At 41.2% G+C, this 14,868-nt stretch overlaps 1 protein-coding gene across 1 annotated transcript; it reads right to left on the reverse strand.

Annotated features, from left to right (window-relative positions):
• Positions 1-403: 403 nt before the first annotated feature.
• On the reverse strand, positions 404-14,337 carry prkab2 (protein kinase, AMP-activated, beta 2 non-catalytic subunit). Its single transcript, XM_057858472.1, has 8 exons — positions 14,274-14,337; positions 10,092-10,244; positions 9,857-10,014; positions 9,648-9,741; positions 6,400-6,514; positions 5,838-5,971; positions 5,698-5,766; positions 404-1,752 (listed from the first exon to the last, which is right to left on the reverse strand). Exons 2-8 carry the CDS (start codon positions 10,233-10,235, stop codon positions 1,675-1,677), a joined length of 792 nt encoding a protein of 263 aa, XP_057714455.1. The 5' UTR covers positions 10,236-10,244; positions 14,274-14,337; the 3' UTR covers positions 404-1,674.
• Between the last annotated feature and the right edge of the window lie 531 nt (positions 14,338-14,868).

Here is a 14,868-nt window from a genome sequence, read left to right on the forward strand (position 1 = left end):
CGGAGGGAGTTGAAAGTCTGTGTTGCCCAACGACAGCCACAAAATATCACTGCTCTAGAGGAGATCTGCATGGAGGAATGGGCCAAAATACCAGCAACAGTGTGTGAAAAGCTTGTGAAGAGTTACAGAAAACGTTTGGCCTCCGTTATTGCCAATAAAGGGTTCATAACAAAGTATTGAGATGAACTTTTGGTATTGACCAAATACTTATTTTCCACCATGATTTGCAAATAAATTCTTTACAAATCAAACAATGTGATTTTGTTTTTTTTTCCCCCACATTCTGTCTCTCATTGTTGAGGTTCAACCATGTTGACAATTAGAGGCCTCTCTAATGTTTTCAAGAGGGAGAACTTGCACAATTAGTGGTTGACTAAATACTTATTTGCCCCATTGTATATAAGCACATACATACATATATATACACAGATTTGAGTCCATATTCAAAGAAAGAACCAGAAAATTAATAAATAAAATTGACTGCACCATAAACAGAAGTGAAACAAACTCGAACACTCCAAAATGTAGCTTAATGGCGGATTGTAAGCAACTATCAGGCGCATACCTCTACCTACTATAAAAGTGAGGTGGTTTTTATTGGTCAATAGTTCTCCCGCCTTATCTTGCTTGTACCCGTGTTGCTGCTATCTAGTGCTCAATGACGGTATAGTTGCACAGGATTTATCGATTGCGCCGGTGGCATGAAAACGAAACCATCAATTGATAATGAGAAAAAAACATGTAATGCAGCCGAAAATTTGAAAAGTAGTGGAGTAAAAGTACAGATATGTGTTAAAAAAATATATTGAAAAAAAAAAAAAAAAGTCATACTTCATATTTGTACTCAAGTACAGTACAGATACACAAAAACATACAGTAACAAAGTAAAGGAAAGTAACAAAGTACTTCGTTAGATTCCACTGGTAAAATATCACACTGATTTCCTGACCCATGCATCGATAATCGTTATATCACCATATAGTGAGATCATTGTTATCGTGAGAATAAAAAATAACCAAAAAGACAGTTGGTAATAAAAGTTTTATTTTTCAACTTCTCAACTCCAACCTGTAAGTTTTGGAAACTTTCATGAAATGGCTGAAAAAAATTCAAGTTTCAAGTCTGATTTCTACGCCGTTGTCAACGAATACACATCTTCTTGAATAAATATCATTAACACCGCTCGGATAACTGCATAGATAAAAGTCAAGTTCACTTTAGCACGCGAACAGGAACCGTGAAACGTAAACGACTCACTGAGCGTGACAGAAAAACATTTTTTTCTGATTGCACTTCATGCTTTAGCAACATTAACTCAGTTTCAACATTTTTCCACTCCTGCATACTTTGAGGTACAAGTAGAACTACTTATGAGCCATAATTGTACTATTATAGAGTAGTTAATATTGTTCAAATGGCATTCGATCATCCGTCAACACGCCCTTTGAATTGACAAATGTGTAAACACATCAACATGCATATAACGTCAAAGTGCAGCAAAACACTCAAATTACACACACAGTGGTTCAGTGGTAGCCGCAGTGTCGTCGACACCAAACCGCACGTTTGCTACATAGTGTCTCCGATAGCCCTAAATGCAGAGGAGTGGCGCCGTTAAGCCGTAAACATGTTCCCAGTGCAAGATTTTAGCGAGGTGCACTTGTGGCAGCGGGCTTAGATGGGCTTGTACAGCAGCGAGGTCACGTATTTCTTCTTGTAACGGTGGGTCGCGCTCAGCACCATGACGCCGTCCTGCCGGACGAGAGTTTTGATTTAGGAAATTTGCCAATTTAGAGTCCGTGTAAGAGAAACTGCCTCATTGGGGGGGGCGGGGGGGAAGGAACCCGTGTTCTACTGTTGATAACTAATGAACAAAAATGCAAAAATGGTAGAATCAAAGCTTATATTTTCCCCTGATGGAAGAAGAGTGTCTGTTGTTTCATTTGGTGTATTTAATGTGTAATATCATAGAGCACAATATTATGTGTGTGTTTTGAAAACTGTCAAAGTAATTTAAAATAGTTGGCTCACAAATACCTTGACTTGCAGGTATAATATTACAGAGTTTGTAAAATTCCTAACTAAAATCATCAGGGGTCGGGTTAGGGTTTAGTTATTCGCAGACACGGCGCTCCGCATACGCATAACACGCACTGCGCGTAGGGCACCAACTGCCTGAAGGGGCACCAAAAAAAATCAAGTTTGCAAAAAATCCTAAAAAATAGTAATTGTAATAATAACAACAATATATAGTATTTAAAATAAAACTTTGTAAAGCCTGATAAATGCAAGTAATACAAATATAATGATGATGATGTCATCAGCATCAATGGGGAAATTGCACAGAAACTGTCATATAGCCTGATAGCTGATTTTGCAGCGCGGAAATGCAGACATGTGCCTCTGTAGGGCCACTAACAACTGATTCTTGCACTTTAATGTTTGTATTTAAAGTTCATTATTTATGTTCATTTACAGATGTTTATTTGTAAATAGTTGTGGAATTTATTTTTTTTATTTTAAATTATTTAGTTTTATTCATTTGAGTATTTGGTGCCATTGGTAGTTTTTTTTTTTTTTATGAAGACTTAATTATTACTATTTATCTATTATTTTTGTTTTTTGTTTCATTTTGTTTTTGTTTGGTTTGACAGTTTGTGAAACATTTGTGAATGTGAATGTTTGTGAAATATTACTGTTGACAACTAAGTTATTTCGTAAAACAAAGCAATACTGACAAATGTTCAGATAATGTTCATTTCTATCGTTGGGGGGGGACGGCACCACAAAGCATTTATGCCTAGGGCACCAAAATAGCTAGCGCCGGCCCTGGTTATTCGTTATTTTTCGAACTATCAGTCGCACCTGCCAAAAATGCGCAATGAAGAGTAACAAAACATAGTCATGTGAAAAAATTAGGACACCGTATGGAAGGCTGTGTTTGTTTTTAAATATATTTGGTCATATGGATATTTATAATGATTTTTAACAATCTGGAGATATTCAAGTAATATAATTAAATGATTAAAAAAAAGAAGAAAAAAAATTAAATTAAATTAATAACTTTCTGGAGAAATTACTATGGGGCTTTGCTGTGGGGAGATACAGATCTTAGACCCGCCCAGGTTGATTTGGGGACCTTTCAGGGACAATATCAGGTCATTTCCTGTTGATTTGGGGATATTTGGGGGACAAGTCTTGCTGATATCAGGTCACTTTCTGTTGATTTGGGACACTTTTTTTGGCATTCAAAATGAATGGGAAATTTGGACGTCCATGGCCATCAATGGAATCCGAGTACATTGGCATCAATGGAATCAACATATATGGCCGTCAATGGCATTAACCAAAGTAAATGCCATTGGAAATGACTGGAAAATTTAGACGTTCATGGCCGTCAATGGGATCGAATTCCATATGCGTCAATGGAACCCGAATACATTGGCAGCAATAGATTCGACATACATGGCCGTCAATGGTATTAACGTGCATAGATAGCCCTAATTGGCATCTGTGTACATGGGAATCAATGTAATGTAAATGCCATTGAAAATGAATGGGAAAGTTGGACTTCAAAGGCCATCGACTTACATATGCGTCAATGGAACCCGAGTACATTGGCAGCAATAGAATCAACATACACGGCCTTCAATGGTATTCACGTGCATAGTCCAAATTGGCATCTGTGTACATGGGAATCAATGCAATGTAAATGCCATTGAAAATGAATGGGAAATTTGGACGTCCATGGCTGTCAATGGCACCGACTTACATATGCGTCAATGACGTCCAAGTACATTGGCATCAATAGAATTGACATACATGCCCGTCAATAGCATCTGTATACTTGGGCGTCAATGCAAAGTAAATGTCATTGAAATTTGGACTTATATGGCCGTCGTTGGCATCCAATTATAAATGAATGGGACAGTTTTGGGCAAATTTTGGGGGACCCGTAATTTTTTTCCAAATTCTGTATACAACTTTTATGCCCCTCAATGTCCGTGAATTTTTGACGTACAAATTATGTGATTTGGTCAAAAATTGTAGGACCAAAAAAAATAAAAATAATTCGGAAAATCGGCGTTCACGGGCGTACGAAAAAATTTTCGGGGTCGTTTGAAAAGTCCCTGCGTCGTGCAAAAATTCCGGTTGTGACGATATTTGAACAATGCCGATTGGTCAAACGGTTCGGGCTGCGCGGTGCACCAAAAAAACGCAGCGAATAAGATGTTGAATTGAAAAAGAAAAGTTGAGGAATTTCACTATCTGGGCCTTTATAAGAAATGCAATTTCTGTTGAGGAATAAATTAGGACGCCGCCACATTCAATCCCACTTAAAATGGCTAAAATCAAACACATGTGTATCACATAAGGTGCACATGATTAGAACATGATAACCCAGTGTTGTGAAGGAGGCTTGCCTTATTTAAACCTCACATTTAGTTTGCTGTGCCCCTGACCGTTGAAGTGAGAGAAAACACCATGGTAAGATCAAAAGATCTGTCTGAGGCCTTCGGAAAGAAGATTGTAGACGCTTATGAGTCTGGTAAGGGATTTCAAAAGATCTCAAAAGAATATAAAATCAGCCAAAATAGTCTACAAGTGGAGGACATTCAAAACAACTGCCAACATTCCCAGGTCTGGCTGTCCAAGCAAGTTCACGCTGAGACCAGACCGCAAAATACAAAAAGAAGTCTCCAAAAACCCTAAAATGTCGTCATGGGACCTACAGCAGGCTCTTGCTACTGTCAATATGGAAGTCCATGCCTGTACAATCAGAAAGAAATTTCACATGTTTAACCTTCATGTGAGAGGCGCAAGGAAGAGACCTTTGCTCTCCAAGAAGAACATGAAGACCAGACTGAAGTTTGAATGTAGACAAAGACCAGGACTTCTGGAATAATGTTATTTGGACAGATGAATCTAAAATTGAATAATTTGGACACCAGAACAGAGGACATGTTTGGCGTAAACCCAATACAGCATTCCAGCTGTGAAGCATGGGATGGAAGTGTTATGGTTTGGGGATGCTTTGCTACAGCAGGACCTGGCCAGCTCACCATCATAGAATCCAGCATGAATTCTATCATGTATCAGAGGGTGCTTAAGGATCATGTGAGATCCTCTTTGAAAAAATTAAAGCAAAACTGGACCCTGCAACATGACAATGACCCATAACATACCATTAAATCCACCAAGGACTGGTTGAAAAGGAAGAAACTCAGAGTCCTGGAATGGCCGAGTCAAAGCCCAGTTCTTAATCCCATTGAGATGCTGTGGGGTGCTGTGCATGCAAGAAACCCCTCAAATACCTCACAGCTGAAAGTATTCCGCTTTTAGAGGTGGGGCAAACTTTCTTCGGACTGATGTCAAAGACTGGTAGATGGCTGCAAAAAGTGTCTTACTGAAGTTATTTCAGCCAAAGGAGGTAACCCTATCTATTAGGTGGTAGGGTGTCCTAACTTTTTCCTCAGTTAGAATATGCATTTTTGTGATATATTTGGTTTAATGAGTAAAACAATGTCAATGTTTGTTGTTTACCTGCAATGAAATCACTTTTCCAGAGATAAAGAAAACAAGATCAGACATTGATATGTGAAAATTTCTTAATAAAGAACTGACTATTTAATGGGATGTCCTAATTTTTTCACATGACTGTATACTGAATACACAAGTATATTTTTTTCGACTGACCTTTATGGAGAGCGCATACAGATGGTTGAGCATGACATGGTTGGGTTCAGGCAGCAGGGCGGGGTCACACTGCCAAAACGGAGGGATGCGTTATCACAAGGTGCACGGCAAAACGATAAGCTCAAACGGTTGACGCTTACTGAAATATTGGTGTCCTTGTTGAGTATGACTTGAAGGAGGTGAGGGGGAAGGATAGGCGGACCTTTAAAATGCCCCTCGGGTTTGAAGACGTATTGATTTTGCCCGTACGGGCCGGGAGGGGAGCTGGACAAATCTGAAGCGTGTAAAAACCATCCAGTTAGCGTCCAAATCATGCGGATGGGCATCCGAATCTGTTACCATGTTTAGATATATCTGACAAGAACCAATCCGTGTATAAGTGAATTCATCAGTTTTCAACTTGGCTTAAAATGCCAAAACAGCCAAAAAGGTGAACTATTTGCATTTTTGTTTCATGGAATGAAATCACCCCAAAGTGCTTTGCTTTTCAATTTTTATTCACTGATTTGCATTTGAACTGAAGAAAGAGATAAAATTCTCTGAAAAATATCCAGCAAAACCTTGATTTTGGCTGCTTAGGCAGAGCTCTTTCTAAGAGTGCTCCTCTAGCTTTCTTTTTGATTTGAAATGAAAAAAAAAAAATAATAATAATTGTGGATTAGAACCCGCTTCATTCAAAGAACCAAAAGGTGAATAATGCACCTGAGGTATCGGAACACTCCAGCGAGTCGACTTGTAGGGCATCGAACACCTCAAAGTCAGATTTCTTCACATGAATCAGGTTGTTGATGGTGCCCAGTTGGCTCGTTACCACTGGCTGGAGAACAAGAAAACAAATGTTAGGCTACTTTTGTTCCTATAAAAAAAAAAAAGAGAACAACAGTAATTGGTCGGGATGGGAATTGATAGGATTTTTACGATTCCGATTCCATTATCGATATTGCTTAATGATTCGATTCTTTATCGATTCTCTTATCGATTGTAATTTGGGGAAAAAGAAGAACAAACGTTTTGATTGGCATCGAGTTTGTTTAATCAGAAATCACAACCTGACAAACTCACAACGAGATCAAAAGAGGCCCAAAGCCTCAATGTTAACTGTGGCAATAAGTGGCAAATACACAAGAATGTGTAACATTTTACTGAAACATTTATCTAATAGAAATAAAAAATATTGGTATACACTGGCAGATAGGTTGTTGTTCTGCCTTTGGCAATATGTGTTAAACATGCAGGGGTCCCCAAACTTTTTCCTGTGAGGGCCACATAACTTTTCCCGTCTCTGATGAGGGGCCGGGGTCAGTTTGTAACAGAAAAAGTGTGACGATTGCAGAAGTGCATAAATGTAAAAAATTATTGTTTTTCAGAAAGCCACAATCAAATAACCCTTTCTGGATTCTTCACGGAATGAAAGTAAATAAAATAAAAATAATAATATAATATAATAATAATAATTAATAATAAAAACACTATTAATTAAATAGATAATAACCAAATAACCCTCTCTGAATTCTTCAAGGAAAAGGCCAGGAAATAAATAACACCATTGAGAAAAAAAAAATTCAAAATGGCCGGACCAAATGTGGAGGCGGGCCGTATTTGGGCCGCGGGCCGCAGTTTGGGGACCACTGGGTTAACGTGTATTATTTACCATTACATTGAAATGCATGCCTTTTAGTTTTTGTGGCGCTTACACGCTCAAGTGGGGGCGCCCTTGCGCTTCCTCACGCGAAGAAGAACGCGCTCACGTGAAGAAGAGCGCGCTTACACCCGAAGAAGAAATGCCGCATCCAAGGAAGTGAGCGAGTTAGTGAGAAAGGGAAACACTTCTACGAGCCTACGTTCTTTGTTAATGTTAATATCTACAGAGGCAACGCCTGTATGTATCATCTTTTGTGTTGTTGTTGTTGTGTTTCAACTCGCGATCGGACACTTAAATCCAGTTGTGTAGTGGTTTGAACGATGTACTAATGCTAGCGAACGAATGCTAACCATCCTGTTATTAGCAGCTAATCATCGCTCATTTACGTTGATGCAAACCTGTTTGTTATTGGGGACGAAATTGATTTGTTTCATTTCTATTCTTAGTTTCACTCTTCAAGTGATGGTTGAATAAAGTCAGCAAATTATACCAACGTCTTCTGCATCGTCATTTGGGAATTTAGCTAGCTGTATAGCCAGGACTGAGCCTTAGCCTCTCTCTGAGGACAGCGCAGTCCCTCCCGATGCAGTTATCTCCACCTTGCAATGACTGCAAGTCGCTTTGTTGTAATTTTTCCTCGTGAAGTGAAGACACACTTTCGAGCGTTTGAACCTACGTGCTGTCATTGTTATGTTTATGGCTGCAATGCTCGTGCTTACCCGTCGTAACCTTTCATTTTCACACTCTTTCCTGGTGAAGTGTAGTCAAACTTTAGAGCGAGTGGTTCTTGGCGCCATGCTAGTTTAATGCGTCTGGACAACAACACACGTCACGATGCAATACGCGTCTTTAGGAATCGTTAAAGGGATCGTTAAAGCTTGTGATGTCGAGGCCTCGAAACACTCGGAACCGGTTCCGAATTGGAATCGTAATCCGATTCCCATCCCTAGTAATTGGTGTTAAAAAAAAATATATATACATACACTTATGTATTATGTACAATCCGGTTCGAAAGTTTGGGGTCAAAGCGACCAACTTAAATGGCACACAGTGGGATTCCCATGACCCACTAGGCTCAGAGCAGGAAAGGCTCTCCAACCAGAGGGGGCGACACCTCGTCACCGCCTGCCCACCCGGACCTCCAGCTACCGCCGCAACCCCCCAAATGACATGGCACACCGTGGGACTCCCACGGCCCACTAGGCTTGGGGCAGGAAAGGATCCCCAACCAGAGGGATGGCACCCCGTCACCACCCGCCCACCAGGACCTCCAGCTAATGCCGCAACCCTTCAACTGACATGGCACACCGTGAGACTCCCACGGCCCATTAGGCCTGGGGCAGGAAAGGATCTGAAACTAGAGGGGGCGACACCCCGTCACCGCCCACCCACCCGGAGCTCCAGCTAATGCCGCAACCCTTTAACTGACATGGCACACTGTGAGACTCCCATGGCCCACGAAGCCCAGGGCAGGAAAGGATCCTCAACCAGAGTTGGCGACACCCAGCCACCGCCCAGACCCCCAGCTAAGGCCGCAACCCTCCAACTTACATGGCACAGCGTGGGACTCCCACGGCCCACTAGGCCCGGGGCAGGAAAGGATCCCCAACCAAAGAGGGTGACACCCTGTCACAGCCCGCCTGCCCACCAGGATCTCCAGCTACCGCCACAAGCCTCCAACTGACATGGCACACCATGAGACTCCCACGGCCCACTAGACCCAGGTCAGGAAAGGATCCCCAACCAGAGGGGGTAACACCCCGTCACCGCCTGCCCACCTGGACCTCCAGCTACCACCACAAGCCTCCAACTGACATGGCACACTGTGGGACTCCTACGGCCCACTAGGCTTGGGGCAGGAAAGTATCCCCAAACCTGAGGGGGCGACACACCGTCACCGCCTGCCCACCCGGACCTCCAACTACTGCCGCAACCCTCCAACTGACATGGCACACCATGAGACTCCCACGGCCCACTAGGCCCGGGGGAGAAAAGGATTCCCAACCAGAGGGGGCGACATCCTGCCTCCGCCCAGCTGATGCGTCAATGCGCACCAGGGCCCAAGGAGGATTCCTGGGTAGAAAAGAGAGAGGAAGGTGGAAGCAGTAGAATGCTGAGAGCCCACCGCAGGGCTGTGCGGGACTGGGGCCCGGACCCCCTAGCCCCTGAAACCGACAGCCCATAAGAAGAGGAGGCCCCACCATGAAGGAACGTGTGGGACCCGCCCACTGCCCGATTACCGTGGCTGCCAGGTTGGTGTTAAAATTTTGATTGATGTCCATTATAAAGTCATAAAATGACAGCTTACCTCTGATGGATCGTGTACCCACTGCCCGTCCACGAAAAACTTGTACTGGTGTTCACCTTCAGGCAAGTCCAGGATTGCTACAAAGTCATTGTGGCTTTGTATAGAGAACAAGAAAATCCAAAAAGGTTATGGATATGCTCCCGCCAAGAATCGATGTAACGTTTTTAAAGTGTTAATATCTGGTCAGTGATACGAGGTGTATGTTTTACCTTTTATTGAGCGGTATTTTAGTGCTCCAGTTATTAAAAGAGCCAGCTATGTAGACCTCCTTCCCTCCTCCGGCCCATCGGATTACAGTCGGACGAGCCTGAGGAACGGTTTTCACCAAGTCGTCCAGATCCGGAGGGAATTCTTTTTCTCCCAACACCTAGGAGCGTCAAATCAAATATGCCTCAATATAGGAACATTGTTGTTTTTGTTGTGACAGCGTATTTTTGCTGTTACCTTGGAATCCGGCCCGTGTGTGTTGAAAATGTTCGGGTCGTCCGTGCTGTCCACCATCTTACTGCTGGGCTCGTGGTCCTTGTGACCTCCGCTGCTGTCCGAGCGGTGGGCTTTAGCCCCGTGGCGGTCGCTTGTGTTGCCCATCCCGCCGCGCTACATAGACAAGTTGTAGAAAAGCCAGTGTATGAGACGATACGATTTGCGATACAAGTCTCACGATATGGTGGTACAACGATTATCAATACATGGGTTAGGAAATCATTCTAGGATATTCTACAAAAACAACTATAAAACAGAAAAACAAGGTATTTTCATTGTTCTGCCATGAGTTTGTCATGAGCAGACGTCCGACGTCTATGGCCATCGTTTAATTAAGAATGGTGAAGTAATGGTTTGTTTTGAAAGTGTTTTTATTTAGTTTTACTGATTTGGGTGGATACACTGCCCTCTAGTGGCAACAGTGAATATGGCATAACTCATTTAACACGGCTGAATCCAGCTGCTCCCAGTTAAGACCAACATAAGGTAAGTTTTTGTTTGAGCTAATATGTTTTTTCATGCATTCGTAATTTAGTGTATAGGTTTTTTTGTGGGAATATGTGTTTCAACTAGAGATGTCCTGATCGATCGGCATCGATCAGGTCCAATCAAGTCATGTTCAACGTATCGGAATCGGCAAAAAAATATCGGCCACGCCTTTTTTTAATGTATATATTTTTTTAATTAAACCGTTTTCAAATTGTATTTAACGTTATAAACATAATATGTTACACTCATCCAGAGTCTTTAGTTTAGGCTTAAGGTAGGGTTATCAAATTTATGCCAATAACAGCGGTAATTAATTTTTTAAAAAATGTATCACGTTAAAAATTTAACGCAACTAAAGCATGCACTGCACGACCCACTCACGCATTGTCACGCTCAATCCGTAATGGCGCCGTTTTACCTATATAGAGAGATAAAAGGCAGCGTAAAATGAGTAGAGTGAATTTTGGCAGCCTTTGGAGCCTTTTTTGAATTGGCTAAAGCCTTACAATCCCTCCCCCTATGATTAGAAATATCATGGGAAGTAATATGGGGAAGCAAGGTAGCAATTGATCTTTTTCTTAACACCTTATGTTATTTCCTAACGCAGAGGAAATATATCAATTGGTTGCACTACGCACAGTCATGCTTCCACTTCCCATCATGCATTGGGGCATGGCTACAGTATCATTTACTGAGAGCTCAACAAATATGCTAGATGGCAATATTTAGTCACAATATACAAAGTCACAAGTCTTTCTATCCGTGGATCCCTCTCACAGAAAGAATGTTAATAATGTAAATGCCATCTTGAGGATTTATTGTTATAATAAACAAATACAGTAGTTATGTACTGTATGTTGAATGTATATATTCGCCCGAGTTTTATTCATTTTTTTCTTAATGCATTGCCAAAATGTATATGATCGGGAAAAATTATCAGGAATGATTGGAATTGAATCGGGGAAAAAAATTGAATCGGGAGTGAAAAAAAAGCAATCGGATCGGGAAATATCGGGATCGGCAGATACTCAAGCTAAAACGATCGAGATCGGATCGGGAGCAAAAAAACATGATCGGAACAACCCTAGTTAAGAGCATTGTAAAAAAAAATGTTAGCATTTTGTAAGATTTAAGCTAGCGGATTTTGCTATGCAAGTTAGCCAAAGTATTGTCACCCCTGCAATTCTGTCAGGTAATGCTCAATTTCTCCCAGAAAATGATTGCAATTACAAATGCTTTGGTAGTAATGTCTTCATGTATTTTGCTTGCAATGAAAAAAACACAAAAGAGAATGAACACAAAAAAAAATGAAATCATTAATTTTACGCAAAACTCCAAAAATGGGCCGGACAAAAGTATTAGCACACTCAGCTTAATACTTGGTAGCACAAATAACTGCGAACAACCGTCTCCGGTATCTATCAATGAGTTTCTTACAATGCTCTGCTGGAATTTTAGACCATTTTTCTTTGGCCATCTGCTCAAGGTCTCTGAGATTTGAAGGGTGCCGTCTCCAAACTACCATTTTCAGATCTCTCCACAGGTGTTCTATGGGATTCAGGTTTGAACTCATTGCTGGTCATTTTAGAAGTCTTCAGTTTTTTCTCTCAAACCGTTTTCTAGTGCTTTTTGAAATGTGTTGTGGGTCATTGTCCTGTTGGAAGACCCATGACCTCTGAGGGTGACCCAGCTTTCTCACACTAGGCCCTATATTATGCTGCAAAAATGTGTTGGTAGTTATCGGACTTCATAATGCCATGCACACGGCCGAGCAGTCCAGTGCCAGAGGGAGCAAAGCAACCCCAAAACAACAGGGAACTTCCACCATGTTTGACTGTGGGGACCGTGTTCTTTTCTTTGAAGGCCTCGTTTTTTTCCCTATAAATGCTACGTTGATGCCTTTTCCCAAAAAAAGCTCTACTTTTGTCTCATCTGACCAGAGAACATTCTTCCAAAATATTTTTTGGCTTTCTCAGGTAAATTTTGGCAAACCAGCCTGGCTTTTTATGTCTCTGGGTCAGAAGTGGGGTCTTCCTGGGTATCCTACCAAAGAGTCCCTTTTCATTCAGACGCCGACGGATAGTACGGGTTGACACTGTTGTACGATCGGACTGCAGGACAACTTGAACTTGTTTGGATGTTAGTCGAGTTTTATCATCCACCATCCGCACAATCTTCTGTCAATTTACCTTTTCCGTCCACATCTAGGGAGGTTAGCCTCAGTGCTATGAGCTTTACACTTAATGATGACACTGCACACGGTAGACAGGAACATTCAGGTCTTTGGAGACAGGGCCGGCCCAGCCTATACGCAGACTATGCAGCTGGTTAGGGCCCCTGACCACCAAGGGGCCCCCAATCTGGCAATTGTTTAATTTGCTTTCCATTTTGTTTACTAGTTTGCTTTATTTGACTTTTGTGAGTTTTGAGACTTGATTACAATCTTAAAAAAAATAAAAGTTATTCCTTAACGTCTTTCTTTCCTCTTTTAGTAAAAGGTTTGGCGCTATCTACTTTTAGTACTGACAATCATTTGGGGTGAGAAGTTTGAAGTATGCAGTGCAACAAGATCTGATTAATATACAAAATATGGCTGTATGGGTTGGATTGCATGTATGGGTTTCACAGTACACTGTGACGAAATGGTGGGCCAAAAATATGGGGCCCTTTGCATTATTTTGCTTAGGGCCCCCAAATGGCCTGGGCCGGCCCTGTTTGGAGATGAACTTGTGGCCTTGAGATTACCCATGCTTCCTCACAATTTAGCTTCTCAAGTCCTCAGAGAGTTCTTTGGTCTTCTTTCTTTTCTCCATGCTCAATGTGGCACACACAAGGACACAGGACAGAGGTTGAGTCAACTTTAATCCATTTTAACTGGCTGGACGTGGGATTTAGTTATTGCCACCACCTGTTATGTGCCACAGGTAAGTGACAGGTGGTGTTAATTACACAAACTAGAGAAGCATCATATGATTTTTCAAAGGGTGCCAATACCTTTGTCCGGCCCATTTTTGGAGTTGTGTAAAATGATAATTCTTTAATTTGTTTTCCATTCTCTTTTGTGTTTTTTTATAACAAGCAAAATCATTGAAGATATTCCTACTAAACGTATAATGCCCAGCAGTTCAATGAAATGCTCCACAAGATGGCAGAACGTGCATTTATCATGGATATCCACCTGTTGACATTCATACAACAGATGAATATCTCGTTGTTCTCAAAGATATCAAACCAAGCAAGTCGGTTTCTTCACTAAAATGGAGACGATATCATCATTCTTATACAGTGCACACTTTTAGGGGGTTTGGGGGGCATTTTTGTTGAGTGCTATGCAGTGATTTTTCTCACTTAATGATGCGAGTTTTCTAAACGAAGGTTGGGAAACACTGTCCTAATTCTTACAACTAATATAAACAACAACAGAGGTGAACATGCTGTATCCTTCGACTTGTAACCTCCACACATCACGTAAGACGACATGATTGTGTATTTTTAGCAGCTACTTGTGGCGCGGCTAGCCTAAACCACAGGCTGTCACCTTGACCAAGCCGCTTCATAGTGTCTGTCAACGTCTCTGGTGTCATGGTAATTGAGACAGTATGCGAAAAGTTGCTTATTTAAAAAAAATATATGCAGAAAAAACAGGCGACATACCTCAAAATCAGCTGGTGAATATCACACTGCTGTCTGCAGCCGAGGACCCGCCCCCTCGTCTTCCTAGACAAGTATGCATAGATTCCAATTTGAGCAGGTCTTTCGCTGCAAGTCCACCATATTGGATGTGGCAGTCGCAATTAAAATATCGTTAATGTCGTTTTTATGTCAATTTTGATCCGTAATTCGATTTGAGAATCTTAAAGGCTGCGGAAATACATTTGTTTCGGCTCGAAATCAGTTAACGTTGATTTAATTTAATTGTTAAAATTTTCAGCCATTTAAACTTTGCTAAACTTTTGCTTTTATTTGATCTGCTATACAAATTCTAGATTTATTTTGCAATGGTTCAAATTTTAATGTTAAGTCTTAAACCGTTGATTTGAGTGTGCATTTTTAACCCTTAAAATCCTGCAACATGAAGCAATTGGCAGAGAATCCCAAAATGTGAAAAATAAGGTCTTAATGGAATCTTTTTTTTTTTTTTTTATTTGTAAAAGTAAACAAATCAATCAATCAAAATAAATATGTGTAATAAGGGCTGTAATATCTATAACCCTTGCTAAATCCATTTTTTCCCCCTTATGGTACCTGC

Source organism: Corythoichthys intestinalis, chromosome 14 (genome assembly GCF_030265065.1).
Source record: "Corythoichthys intestinalis isolate RoL2023-P3 chromosome 14, ASM3026506v1, whole genome shotgun sequence".
NCBI lineage: Eukaryota > Metazoa > Chordata > Actinopteri > Syngnathiformes > Syngnathidae > Corythoichthys > Corythoichthys intestinalis.